Source organism: Brugia malayi, assembly GCF_000002995.4.
Source record: "Brugia malayi strain FR3 genome assembly, contig: Bm_v4_Chr2_contig_001, whole genome shotgun sequence".
NCBI lineage: Eukaryota > Metazoa > Nematoda > Chromadorea > Rhabditida > Onchocercidae > Brugia > Brugia malayi.
The window spans coordinates 4,627,426-4,641,458 of NW_025062476.1; the positions used below are offsets into that span (position 1 = coordinate 4,627,426).

The 14,033-nt window shown below is 31.7% G+C and overlaps 1 protein-coding gene across 1 annotated transcript; it reads right to left on the reverse strand.

Moving 5' to 3' along the window:
- Positions 1 to 1,345: 1,345 nt before the first annotated feature.
- On the reverse strand, positions 1,346 to 13,413 carry Bma-lst-6 (conserved hypothetical protein,hypothetical protein; the record flags this gene model as incomplete). Its single annotated transcript, XM_043078412.1, has 26 exons — positions 1,346 to 1,526; positions 1,655 to 1,826; positions 1,998 to 2,225; positions 2,416 to 2,551; positions 2,780 to 2,899; positions 3,051 to 3,143; positions 3,369 to 3,508; positions 3,941 to 4,062; positions 4,362 to 4,490; positions 4,643 to 4,787; positions 7,309 to 7,411; positions 7,881 to 8,038; positions 8,117 to 8,234; positions 8,322 to 8,521; positions 8,940 to 9,105; positions 9,246 to 9,461; positions 9,697 to 9,811; positions 9,926 to 10,150; positions 10,408 to 10,520; positions 10,653 to 10,828; positions 10,994 to 11,192; positions 11,392 to 11,589; positions 11,704 to 11,859; positions 12,272 to 12,397; positions 12,952 to 13,092; positions 13,294 to 13,413. 26 exons carry the CDS (start codon positions 13,411 to 13,413, stop codon positions 1,346 to 1,348), a joined length of 3,996 nt encoding a protein of 1,331 aa, XP_042934346.1.
- Positions 13,414 to 14,033: the final 620 nt, after the last annotated feature.

Here is a 14,033-nt window from a genome sequence, read left to right on the forward strand (position 1 = left end):
GTTTCCCGTCTAATTCTTTTGACAAAATATGATTTATACAAGATGCTCTATCTACAAAAAAGTTGTAATTATTATGATTTTATCCCATCGATGAAATATTGGATTAAACGAATTAATCAGAAAAAAAAAAAAAAAAAAAGAACGCTAACAAAAAATTTAAATCCTTCAATTTAAATGCAGAGTTATGTACCAGTTAATTGGGAGCAGATCAGATTGTGCGATGTTCCTAAAACCATAATTTTCAGTCTTAAGCTGTATGAAGTTTGTAAATATATTTAAAAAATAAAGTCCTTTAGGCGGATAATTTTGAAAGAATGCCAAGTGTTAAGATTTGCAAGAAAAAATCTCAAGCACATACTTTAATTTTCTGGAACACAGTACACATTTTCAAATCATGGTAAACAAGTTTATAATTTAATACATAAAAACATAGGAAAACAACATGACGTAGCATTTTTAAAATACAACTGACTAAATTCATGAAATAAATAGATTTTATAAACGATGAAAAAACAAATACACCGAAATACAGTAAGGTATGTAAAAAGCACTATCACGCAGTCAGGTGAAACTGAAATTCATAATTTAAAAGAAAACTCGAAATAATAGCATTTTGTTGAAACTGAAAGACTCGAAAATGCAAATGTTATAAAATGAAAAAAAAAACACAATTTCAAAATAAGTAATCCAATTGAAAATATTTAGAACAGAAAATCCAAAACCTTGAATTCTTTACTTCGTAGTTGGCAAGTTGCACAGCAAGATTCTCTGAGTCAAGCTAGTTGAGGAACTATTGATAGCATCACCAGAAATTTTTAATAAATTTAGAGTACTTAGAATAGCTTGAAAAGTACTATAAATTGGCTAAATTAATACACCACAAAAAGATATCGTTTGAATGTATGTATTTTCAACAATTGCCTCAAGAAATTCAGAGCAGTAACAATGTAAAACGAAAACAATGACATTTTATTTCTTTCAGTCGATGCGTATGGTTAAAATGCTATTTAAAATAGCTATTCCTAAAAGTAAATATAATATTTAATCGTTATAGAATCGATCATCCTTATAAATATGCCAAACTTAGACTTTGAGGTCAAATTACATCAAAGTCTAAGTCAATTATTTTTTAAATATAGATTAGAACATGGAAAGCAAAGTCGAAAAGCTTTAAAGTTATAATCGCTTTAGCTGGTAGAATGATCTGACATTTTCTCTTTTCAGTCTTTAAAACACGACTGAAGATGTACATTACAATTAAGTCTTAAAGTAATACCTGAATCAAACAAGGAAACAAAAAGACAAATAAAGAAAATCAAACGGATTTTAGTGACAAAATCTGAAGTCACTCTATACCATATGTGAGTGATTTTTCCAGGACAAATTGGAATTCATTAAGTGAACTAATCAATTTTGATAAGTAGTTTAAATAATGCGGTGTTCGCAGAAAAGATGGCTCTTCGTACATCTGCGAAGTTATCGGAGTCCAAGCCATCAATGGCAACAATCCCGACAGTATATGATCTCTGAAAAAAACTTGTAAGTTGTTTCCGGACTTAACTTTTATGCAGCATCTTTAGCGAAAAAGAAAGCTATATGCTCAGTTTCTGATTATGAAAGACTGAAAATGATTATTAGCAGCAAAATGATTTACCGAACAGCAATTAAAATGAATAACTGGAATTTGCCATCTTTTCCCAGAAAAGTATTGGAAGAAATGCGGCGAACAAGGCGACATGCTTGAATGACAAGAGAACGTTGCTCCTGAGTCAGCTTATTTTCATCTCCCATATGTACTAGATTCCAAAACCAGATGCAAACCTTCTCTGAAACAATAATAAATTAGAAGATATAGTATTCAAGACCATATCATCAAGATGATACTTAAATCAAGATGCAAAATGAATTCGTTTAGCAAAGTAAAATAATGATCTAAAATGATATAAAATAAAATCTGAAATTCATCTGAAATTTTATTATAATTTCATGATACTTACCAATGTAATCCCATGGGTAGTATGAACGAAAAAGACGAGACGACCAAATGGAATCCTGACGGCCATACGTGAAAACAACAACCATTACGCTTACGAAACCCTTCCCTGGCGCGCAAAGTAACTGTGTCAATTCGCCACGACTACGACCTTCCGTATTAATGTAGAAGTACTTCACTAACGCGTTCACTGCTTCTCCAAGCTGCTGCTGAATTTCTGTCAAATGTGCACCTGCAAAGTCATACACTTTTGCATCTAGAAATAAAGTGGATTTTGAATATTTTTGCAATTTGACATTTGCAACCTCTATCAAAACTCATTTTGTGATCCATCTATAAAATAAACAGTTAACTTTCCGCTTCCATATAATTGTAAACTGCTAAAACAATAATTGAAAAATAATGAAAGCTTAAAATGCTACTTGATGATTTATGATTTGATATTTCAGATCGGCTGGTGCTTGGTGATCGGGACCTAGGAGGAGATCGACTTTTCAAATTAGCTTTAATAATACGTTCAGCAGAATATTCTTCGATTAATATTTCGTTAGGAGCAATCTAAAATAGGAGCAATCTAAAACCAAAAAATTCTGTAAATTCAACTGATAAAAATTTGTCTGATAAATTCTTACTGTTTTGATAAAAAGGTATCTTGTGTAAGTAAAAATATATAGTTCAAATCCGGCTACTTTAGTTTAAAATTCTCAATTAATCGTTAGAATTAAAAACAATTATAACTTCTAACGGTTACATTCACTGACAAAACACTTTCAGTGACAAACACACCTGTGGTTCCTTTTCGGCAACAAGCAATCTCTCTAGAGAGTCATCATCAATTCCTTTACCAAACCAGCGACCACAGTTAAAGCGATAACTCTGTCCTGTTATTTCATTTCGTACCAATATCTACAGCGAAATTTAAGTTACATAAACAAATTTCATGGAAACACATCTTCTGGAAATTCTTAATGTAGTCAGATGCAAAAAATAGAAAATTGTAAAGATATCTGTCACATCATTGTTTCCTTGAAAATTGCAAAAAAAAAGTATCACGAACATAATCAAGAAACCACTTCGGAGATGTCCCATTAGAAACATTTAAATTACCATGCCCAATTCTTAACGTTGACAGTATACCAAGATTTTTATGCTAAAAAAATTTTGCGATAAGCTTTTCTCAGTGAAGGACATCATTAAAAAGATTTAGTTTACAAGTAAAATTATTAAAACTAAATGAAATTTGAACCATATAACATTTATTGTTAAATTTCATCTGCCTTAAAAAGTCGAAAATATGATACCATTCAAAATACAACTTTAGCTAACCATAATATCAAAAATAAAGATCTGCAGTAGAATAACCATGTATGCTTACATCGAATGTGAAATCGAATATGCCCTGTTTTAGTTCGATTGGAGCCGTTGAGCACAACGATCCCGTGATAATCACCCATACAGGCCATGAAATAACTGGACGTGAATTTCGACTAACCAACAAAACATGGTACTGCATTTCTGGAATGACGAAAAAATAAGAAAATACTGTATGAACAACGTTCCAAAACTAATGATGGTATTACGGAAGTCATAATATTTTTTCTTTTGAGCATTAATTTTCGCCTAGTGACATGAGTCTACAAAGATACCATTCAAAATACAACTAAACAAAAAATCCAGATAAAGTCCAGGTTAAAAATAATATGAAATGCGTTCTGAGACCATCAGGAGTTTAAAAAATCAGTAAGATAGTTAGTCAGAAATATTATTTTCATTGTTATTCGATTACTGCCGCTATTCGAATAAAATAATCAAGATGATTCCTTGGTCTTAGAACATTCGACAATCACGCAATCTTCCTAATAATTAAAGCTTATCCTTGATTAAATTTATAGTATCTATAAATGCATACGAGTCCTAAAAAAAATAGTGAAAGTATGAGCAAATGACTTGTTTTCTTGAATGAGTTGGTAAAACAGTTAAATTCAGCTGCATTTAGTGATAACACGTGATATAAGAATTGCTCCTTTTCGTCGTCGCACCGTAAAAAGGCATATCGTTTATATAACTGCCTAAAAACAAACTCATTATGACTGAATCAGAATTAATTATTCCTCAATAAAATTCCCTCTACGTAAAAACATTTCCACTACTCCGCTTCGTCAATTTAATAAATACTTTAACAGCAAAGCAGAATTCTGATTTTTAAAGATAGAATGAATCACATGTCATTTTTGTTTTATAAACAATTCATTTTCGTCGGTCAACAAGAATATAGCAATGAGTGTCTTGTAGACAACGATAGTAGTAATTTAAAAATAAATATGAATCGCTAACATTTAAGAACCAATTATAAGTGAATCAAACTAACTGTAAGAGATGCGTGTTGCCAAGAATGGTTTTGAGATGCTTATGAAGAAGTTTTCTTTCTAAAGCGAGGCGAACAAATGCCCGCGCATAACCAATGTCAGTTTTGATATCTGTCATCCGTAAGACATTCCTGAAATATCGGTCAGTAATCCATTTTCTTTTTAAAAACAAAAAAAAAAAACTCCATTAAAACAGCTATTACTGCATTTAATATTTAACATTTAATTTTTTAATACATTTAATATTTCATTGATTCATATTTTTTCAAAGATTCTAACATACTTCAAATCATAAGCAATATGCATAGGAAGTGGTGTAAAGAACTGTCGAATATCAGGACTACCAGTTCTCGAATTACTCCTTTTACGTGATGAATCAGTTACATTTTCATCCACATTATTTCCAGCTGTAGTCCATGGAGCGAAATCTAAAAAATATATCATTTTGACCAGTTCTACGATATTTAAGAAATAAAACATTAATAAGCAGAGAGAACATTATATTTCACAAACATAAACTTTAAAAATCAGATATAGAACAAATCTTGAGTCTAACAAATCTATGTATCTTAACTTTTTACCTTTGTCAACGTAACAATAAATCTACATGCAAAAAAATCTGAGAGTGAAATACTATTCACTTTTCTTTATCAACAAATAACAGTATTATTAGAGATAAGTAAAACGAACTGTGGATGTCGAGCAAAATAAATATCAAGAATACAGAAAAAGTTTAACTTGTAAAGTAATTGAAATGGCTACGACCCATCACTTGTTAGAAGAAAAAGCTTCTGCGAGAATTAGATCGTTCTAAGCAATTTCACAGAATGTAATTTAGCACACAAAGAAGACATACCAATAATTTTAGATAACTCTTCGACAAATACAACACAATTAGAGGGAAGTAAAACATGCAAATAGTGAGAATGAACAGATATAGTCGTCTTGCAACGCACTTCCTTCTGCAGCAATGCAACAAATGCAAAAAAAGCATATAAAAGAAAAAGGAAAAAATTCGCTGCTTTAAAAAGATATTGTTTGATCTCTAAATGTAATGAATCGTTTGAAGATAATGAATTAAGCAACAGTTTGGATGAACTATCTACATCAAAAATAAAGATTCACGAATTTGTTATCGACTGCTACAATCAAGCGTGGATTTACTCCTCAAGAATCATTATTTGATCTCTAAAATTAAGCTATAAAATATGAATATTAATTTCATAAATTAAGTCCAATTAATTAAATTCAGTTTGGTAATGCGCAAAGTTACGAATCCAAAAGTTACGTTCGTTGGTACTCCTAAGTAATGTTATCCTAAATTATTTCATCTGAAAGTGAACTTTAGTTGTATAAGTTTTCAATTAAATTACAGTTTTAAAAGCAAAGCAAGCTATCAGCAGATGGATTTAAAATTTGACCATATAAATTTCTATCTGGCGTACAGCTTTTGTGAAGTCCATTATTATTCACAAAAAATAGTCAACTCAAGTTCTTGATTTAGTTGACAAGTATTGTTAAATAAATGATATTTGTCAGGGTTAGGAAATACTGCCTAAAATATGTGCTTGTAAGGAACATTAGCAATTAGCATTAATTGTAATCGTTAAGAGTTATTAACACAACAACACAATAATATTTTATGAGGAATAGCCTTATTTAATTGGGTTAAAGTCGAAGACATCGTTGACAGCAAACTTAACTGCAAACAAATCGGACTATGTCAAACTTGATATCATTCAAAATCTTACCACCAAAAGAATTTGCTCTATGCAAAATAGCCCCCTTCCTCGACATTTTCTGCGGTGACCTGGAGCGTTCAGAAATAACTGGACATGATGGGCGTACTGTTCGAGCTGGCGATTTCCAGTTCGAATATTCCAGGTTGCTGTTCACACTCGAACTTAGTTTATCACAGATGAAATTAGCGGCACGAAGTATTGGAAGAGACCAGCCAGGCGTATGAGGATCATCAGTGCATTGCTGACGAAAGGTTCGTGCAAGCTCGTTAATTGTATCCTCATCCATGCCACTTACGAATGTCTTTTCTTCCTTCATGTATTCTTGTTCTATCTCAACTACACCTAGAATTGACCGAATAGACGCGATGAAAATGGTGTTTTGAAAAATGAATCTTGGAATCCTGCTTCATAAAATTCTCTATCAGTTTTACTGAAATAATACGAAGTTCGACAATAGCTCCATTAGAAGAACACTGCTAAAACCTAACAGGAAAAAAAAAAAAAAAAAAACAATATGGAACTGTTTAAGAATCTGGAAACAAAAGATAACTCGACACGCCAGTGATAAATGATAAATGAAATGATGGAATAGATCTACTTCAAACTATATCAACAAATAATTTCAACGCTTTCCACCCTTTGTTATCTCTCCCGAAAATCTATCCCAATATACATAAAAAAATTTAAACCAAATGAAAAGATGTACAGATCGAATAAAGTGAGCAAAAGCATCTGCAGACATTACAAACATTTAGTATGATTTTCAGTAAAATAAAAAAATACTTAAAAATCAGAATAAAAAACGCGTCATCACTATCACTTAAAGCATTATTTTAACAACGAACGCACATTCACGTTGCACACCTCAGTACCATAATGAGCAAGTAAAAGTAGCACGAAAGCTTCATTCACAAAAACAGATAATATAAAATGTTGCTTACGCTCAAAGTGACGACGGAATAACAGCCATGTAAACGCTGTAAACTGCTTTTAGTTGACTCAAATTTTCGCTTCATATTATTATTTGTCTATTTATCTCACTTATCAAATTTTTACGAAATAGAAAATCGCTTATTGTACGATTATCAAGTACTATCTCTAACAAAGGATCAATAGTGTAGTAGAACATAAATTCTTATTCAAACCTTACTACGGAAACAGCTCGTCCCAAAAATAACTTCCTACATCTTTATCTTTGATAAAATACCTGGAGTTAGTGCTGAATTTCTCCGTGTATGACCACGGGACAATATTCCCAACTTCTCAATTTCTTGATGATGTAAGATATGAGCCCATAAGGATGATTTGCCCTAAATGGCAATTTTACAAAAAATCGCTAAACATATCATTAATTTGTTCAAATATGCTTTGAAAATATATTACAAAAGCTCATTCAGAATAGCAAAATTGATTACAACTGAAAAATGTAATATATCCCAATTTTCCACTTCCGGTTAAAAAATTTCCAACAACGAATTTTTTTCCACATATGTGACGGAAAGCATGTAAAAAAATGAAACATACCGGAAAATTAATTAAACTTTCAAATTGGATATTACTCCATCAATGATTCATTAAGAAATGCTAAAATTTCGCCTGCTTAAATCATAAAGTTTTATTTATAGGTAGCAGATATATATTAATCAGTTTACTAGAAATAATAAATGAAAGGAAACCCCCAAATGCTGTAGTTTCGCTTTTATCTGGTAAAGAAATCTACAAGGTTTCATAACAACTATTAATAAGCGTTTTATTCCATTCAAATGGAACTGAAGTTACCTGTTTCTTCACTGAACCATGGGCCCAGATTCGTTCCAATAAATCGCAAAATGAAGCAACTAAAGTATTCTCTTCAAGACCGTTCACAATAGCGTCACTGTGTCCAAGTTGCAGTGCTTCCCTACCCATTTTTTCCACAAGCATTCGCTTTGTTTTACCTAGAACAATAAATTAATCTAGATTTATATTATATGCTTACTAATATATCTAGAATATGGCAGTAATTGAATGCTTACTTTTAGTTTCTTTCAACAACTGTTCAACAAATTTCCAATTCTGATGTGCTATTTGCCTTGGTGTATCCGATTTATATGAGCTCTGTTTATTTGATGTGCTACCATCCACAACAATACTCTGCAATAAAATTAACCTTGAAGTATCATAAATACAGAGTAATTCCAGGAAAACACAAAATCATAAAGACAACTTCAAAAGGCTAACCTCTAACAACTTTGGCCTCAACCTTCTGTGGCGTTGTTTCCACGGTGATGGTGCTGGACTTCGCACAAAAGAACCTTCCAAAACACTTTCATTAAGTTCCGGAAACGTACCATTATATGCTTTTGCCGATGTACCAGGAAGCTCATGTGGTAGAGGAACAATGTAATCAAGTGCCTCTTCACGTCTTGTTATCGTTTCTTCTGCAGAAAAGTTCCCAAACAATAATGGGAATTTTAAGTTTTAGTGAAGTTATTAAGTTATTGTTTTAATTTTATAATGATTCCAGTCCTTATTTTTACTACTTCCAATTTTACCATGTTTTATTTGGATCAAGCTAGTTCAAAGATTGCTTCCTAATTTATCCTACGATACTGCAGAAACATATGACACAAATATCTTAACGATTCAAAAAGAAAGCAACTGCTTGCGATTAATTCCTCGCCATCTATCACAGATAAATATTGGATAGCGATTTATTAAGAAAACAGATGCATATTTAGAAGTAGAAAAAATGATAACTTCTTAACAGTAAGCAGAAAAAATATTCAATTAAATACTAATTTACAATTAAATACTAATTTCCATACAATTCAAGTCAAATGATTTATTCAGTAAAACCTGAATCGAAGGATGGTGGAGCCTTCTCGTAAGTAGGAGTACGCACCATCTGAAGACCATACTTCGTACGTAATGTTTGTATTCGAGAATCGAAAATTATGAGGTTTTCGTCTGCTGTTGCTTCCCACTGTGAAACAATTCTCGCGTCAATGAATGAAGTGAACATCTGGAAAACATCAAACTTTATGCATATTAAAATAATTATACTTTATCAATTAAACCACCAAAGAATTTTCAGGAAAAGTAGATTGGAAAAAGACAAATAAATTATAGAAGACAAGAAAAAGATGAAATAAATAATCATACCTGCGTTTCTAAGAATGCAGCCAAAAATGGTAGGTTTTTACTTGGTTGGTCGGAAAGAAAAGCTGCTTTGTCAAAATTAGTAACCGATTCTCGACTAGCAAAATATGTTTCAAGATCCTGGCACGCAGGATTGATAACAAAATGTTCATAGGAGTAAAGAAGCCATGCAAATCGATTGATAAACACTTCACGGAGAGCATTATTTATTTTCATATCCTAAAAATATTCTACAAGCCTTACTATTATTAATAAAAAAAGACTGAGATTAAATAATACATCATTTCACTCCAACAAGCAAAAATTAACCTTGTATTGCAATTAAAAATATGTATCGTTAATCGAATACTATCTAGAACATATCAGTATTTTTGTTATCAACAAAAAAAAAAGCAAATTCTGAGATATTACATTACCTTACTGCAAGATAACGAGAGAAATCTATAACATTTACCTTAAAATATTCGCGACATACTGGAGAATTTGTATAAAGATCATTGGATTGCAACTCTTTCTGAATATTTTCAAACGGTATGCTAACGCCTGCACGATGTGCAATTGCAGTAACTCTGAAAATATCAAATAAAACGTTTTATAATGAAAAAAAAAAAAAAAAAAAAATGAATCAACGTGAAGGTAATAAGCTATAGTCTTAAAAATAAATAAGCAGTGAAAAAAATTACCTAGCTAAAACTTCACTCTGTTTTAGGACATCGTCAAAAGGCAATGGAGCAAGATCTTTTCTTGACACTATTTGTCTGAAAGAATTATCCTCCTCCAGCATATCTGATAATGTTTCGCCGTCAAATGAACGGGACATGCGTTTCTTATACCAGCCATCCTTTTCTGTGATACCAGTCTGTCGTCTCACTACTTCACCATCCAAAACTGCATTCTGCTCTTCATATCTTAAACTCTTTTTTTAAACTCTTTGTTACAATCATGTTACAATCACTCCATAGTAAGTGTATGCTATCCTACTTTCAGCAAACAATTGAGAAAGATTAATACCACAAATATAAAACAAACTATTTTGTATTATATTGTTGTATATATTCTTAAAAGCCCAAATTTACATTAAAAAAAAAGTGACCTACACAGCTAATTCTTTTTACACAACCGTTAAAATTTATTTACATCAATTAACAGAAGAAAGGAACATCACCTCATAAGAACGCTTGCAATTTCTTTTGCAAATTCAACTCTATCTGGTAGTGCTGGTACATCTTCCGGCATATTTAGTACACCGGAATCGATATCTAGGACACATATGTTGCCCTAAATTTTATGGATTTTCACACAAAAGAAATAATTTTTCTCTTTCTTTTAAAAAACCAAGTTTTCAGTAAAACATTTCAGTAAAAGTTGCAGCTAGCATTTCAAAAAAAAAAAGAAGGTTTAATTACTAACTTGAAAAATTTGTTCTGATATGGTATCTTCGTAACATAAACCCATTACAAAAGGCACCGGTGCTTCCATAAACTTCAACTGAGAGTAAGGTAAAATTGGAACGTATGTAAGTTGCCAACGGAACGGAAAAGCCAATGAACACAAGCTCTCAGCTACTAGCATTAAACGTTGGAAACCTAAAGTATCACGGTCATCAAAATAAATTTATCATGAAATTTAATATTAAGAAGAGTAATGCAAGAGTATGAAATTGTAAATAAATCACTGAAACTAGATTAAAAAAATCTGAAATGCAGAAAAAAAAAAAAAAAAAAGCAAAAAGCAAAAAAAGAAACACTAACTCCTGGAACACAGTAATATTTGATGTTCAAGAAGAAAACACGTGAAAAGTCGAAGAAATTTATCAACAGTGAGCAAATCGAACAACGAACTGATAGGATGATCGAAAAAAGGTAGTTCATTAGGACCTGGCCTTTGCAGAACAATGTCAACACGATCCAAACATATCTTTAATGTGCTACCCGGCGCTGGAAGTGGAACCTGAAACGAGATTTTTCAAGAAAGAATAAAATTATGTTAATATGTTTTGAAATACAAATTAAAGTTGCTATAGATGGTCCATAATTAAATTTAACCTACAATTCAGACATCGAAGCAGAGTTAAAATTTGACTGATTCTACCTAAATCTGAATGACAATTTAAAAGCATTTTAGAATGTGCTGCATATAACTTCTGAACCTCATTCAAAATCCAATAGATATAACTCTCCAGAGGAAGAGGAGGAGGCTGTACTTCAGAAGTGAATAAAGAATGAAGTGCAGTCAGTAGATGTTCACCGGCAGAAACAAAAGGTATGCGGGTAATAAGGCAGATACATTTAGCCACATATAACCGAGAATTGCCCGATTCGTAGTATGAAGTTCGTTTTGCTCGATTCTGCAAACAGAATTACAAGGTATGACAGGACTCGTATCATCAGAATGCTTACCTGGTAAGTTAAAGTTCTAGCATAACAAAAAATAAAAAAACAAGTCATTAATTTAAGCAAACCTTACGATTTCCTCTGGGAAGAGTATGTGTACCACCAGAAACAGTACCGGGAGGAACGTGTGCACGTTCAGTGGCTTTTTCGCGAGCTGTTAAGACCCGTACGTGTTCGGTATGCAGCTGTGACATGTACTCACATAGTCTAGTATCTTTAACTTCCTAAATTTCTTCCAAGGAATAAAACTTTCTCAAACAGTTACTAACAGAAAACAAGGCTGAAATGAGAATTTGCAGTTTACCGAATTTTTTAGAAATTCTGTGAAACTTTATATGTTAAGTGCTTGGTTGTTTAATTTTTATAATTGAAATGAGTCCATAATTACATATAAATGTATTTTGAATCTCATCTGATGTTCTAATCAACTAATCCAACATTTTTGGATATGTTATTTAAATATTTTTGGAGATGAACGTTCTCATATTTTTGGATACGTTCCCACTCATTATTTAAGGATCCATGCTCAATAAAAATATGAAATATTGATGCATGGACTCTTTTTAACATATTATAATAATCTTGACATCTTTTCACAACATAAACTGAGGTTTTTATTTTAAATTAGAGACTCACCTCATAATAAATAAGTGCACAACCGTTAATACGTGAACCATCTTCACGAATATTCGCAAATGTATGCATAGCTGGAGGTGGAACATCGTTTTGCGTGTAAAATTTCAAGCCTTTTGGCATACATAGCTTAAACAATAAATTTGCATAAAAACTGACTATTTGTAAAGAATGCTCCAATCCGACTTTATTGAAAATCCATTATTCCAAGAACATACAATCATTTTTCTCGATTTTCTTCTACAACTATCATAACAAACCATGGCTACAGTTTTTTTTAAAGCTACAAGTCACAAAAAAAAGGTATGAATCACGGAAAAACAGCTTCAGAGAAACAAGATAACTCTTAAATTTCACATTAATCTGTACTATTAGTTAAAGAACTAATATGTTGGCAAAGGGATCAGAGAAATTCTGAAGGCGAAAGAAAATTAGATGGGATGAATTCGATTAAACGGCTCTTTAAGAAATGATGTATATACGGAAAAAATTAATTTCAAACCGTAATTCCTCCTCTGAATGATCTTATACATGAAATTTTGAGTAGTGAGGATACTATACGATATATCTTATATTTTAAGGCCCAAAAATCATAGTACTGTATATATCATTTAATTATAACGTATGAAGCCTGAGATTTTTTCTACTAAATACTTGTTTTTTGAAGATAACAAAATATGTACCGAAACAATTTCGGATGGAAACGAGTATGCGCTACGTCTTTCCGGAAAATGATACAAAACTGAGGCAACGTAAGATCGCTCCAAAGGTGGGATGTATAATAGCTCCGCAGCATCTAAGTTATTTGTTCCGCCTGGTTCAATCTGAAATAATACGAGTATTTGAAACTACCTAATTTACGGTTTATGGAGCAAACCCAAAATTATAGCGTAGTGTGGTAGCACGATGTCCAAAAACACAACCCAACAATATACGAATCTCAAGTAAATAAATCCAATAATTAGACATGATGATTTAACTAAATTTCATGTAACAGTTTCAGAAAAAAAAATTAAAATAGTTGCCTGGAGGAAAGCATTATTATCATGTCCGACAAGCACAAAGTAGTCCACCAATGTTAGATCATTTGCAGATGATGGTTGTACTGTTGAAGTTGTCGTCTCAGGAGATACATTCGATGTCATTATTTCTTGCTAATATATAGATCTGACGACTGAATAGTAACATAGCACTAAAAGAGCACAGAGTTCATCCGCGAAAACTGTGGAACACAAACTTTAACTATAAATTTGTAGAACTAAAATTCATTCCAAACAAGTGACGGATTTATCACGAATAATCTCGCTTATGAATATCACCCATCAGCGGTGTACGATGCTATAACTTTTTTTTAAGGAATTTTTCGTAGTGTTTTCTTAAATTATATGCGGAATTGAGATATTAATCAAATCCATAAAGTTCTCACATTTATTAGCACTATTCTCCCAGCGCGAAATGTAACAGATGTATTTCACATTAAAATTCCCTATTCACATAAACTGCTATACATAGTTCTGAATATTAAAAATAGCTACTTCAGGAAATTTGTCCATGATCTCAGAAACTATTTTACCTAGTTTATGCAGCTACTGCTTTTTAATTACAAATTTTGGTAACCCATCGACAATTCATCCTCACCACCCATTCAATATTCTGTATTTTAAAATAACAAGGTTAAAATAAACACGGAATCGAATGAAGACGACTTAAATAAAATGAAAATGAAATAGAAAACTTAATGAATCTATAACACAACAGAATTGCT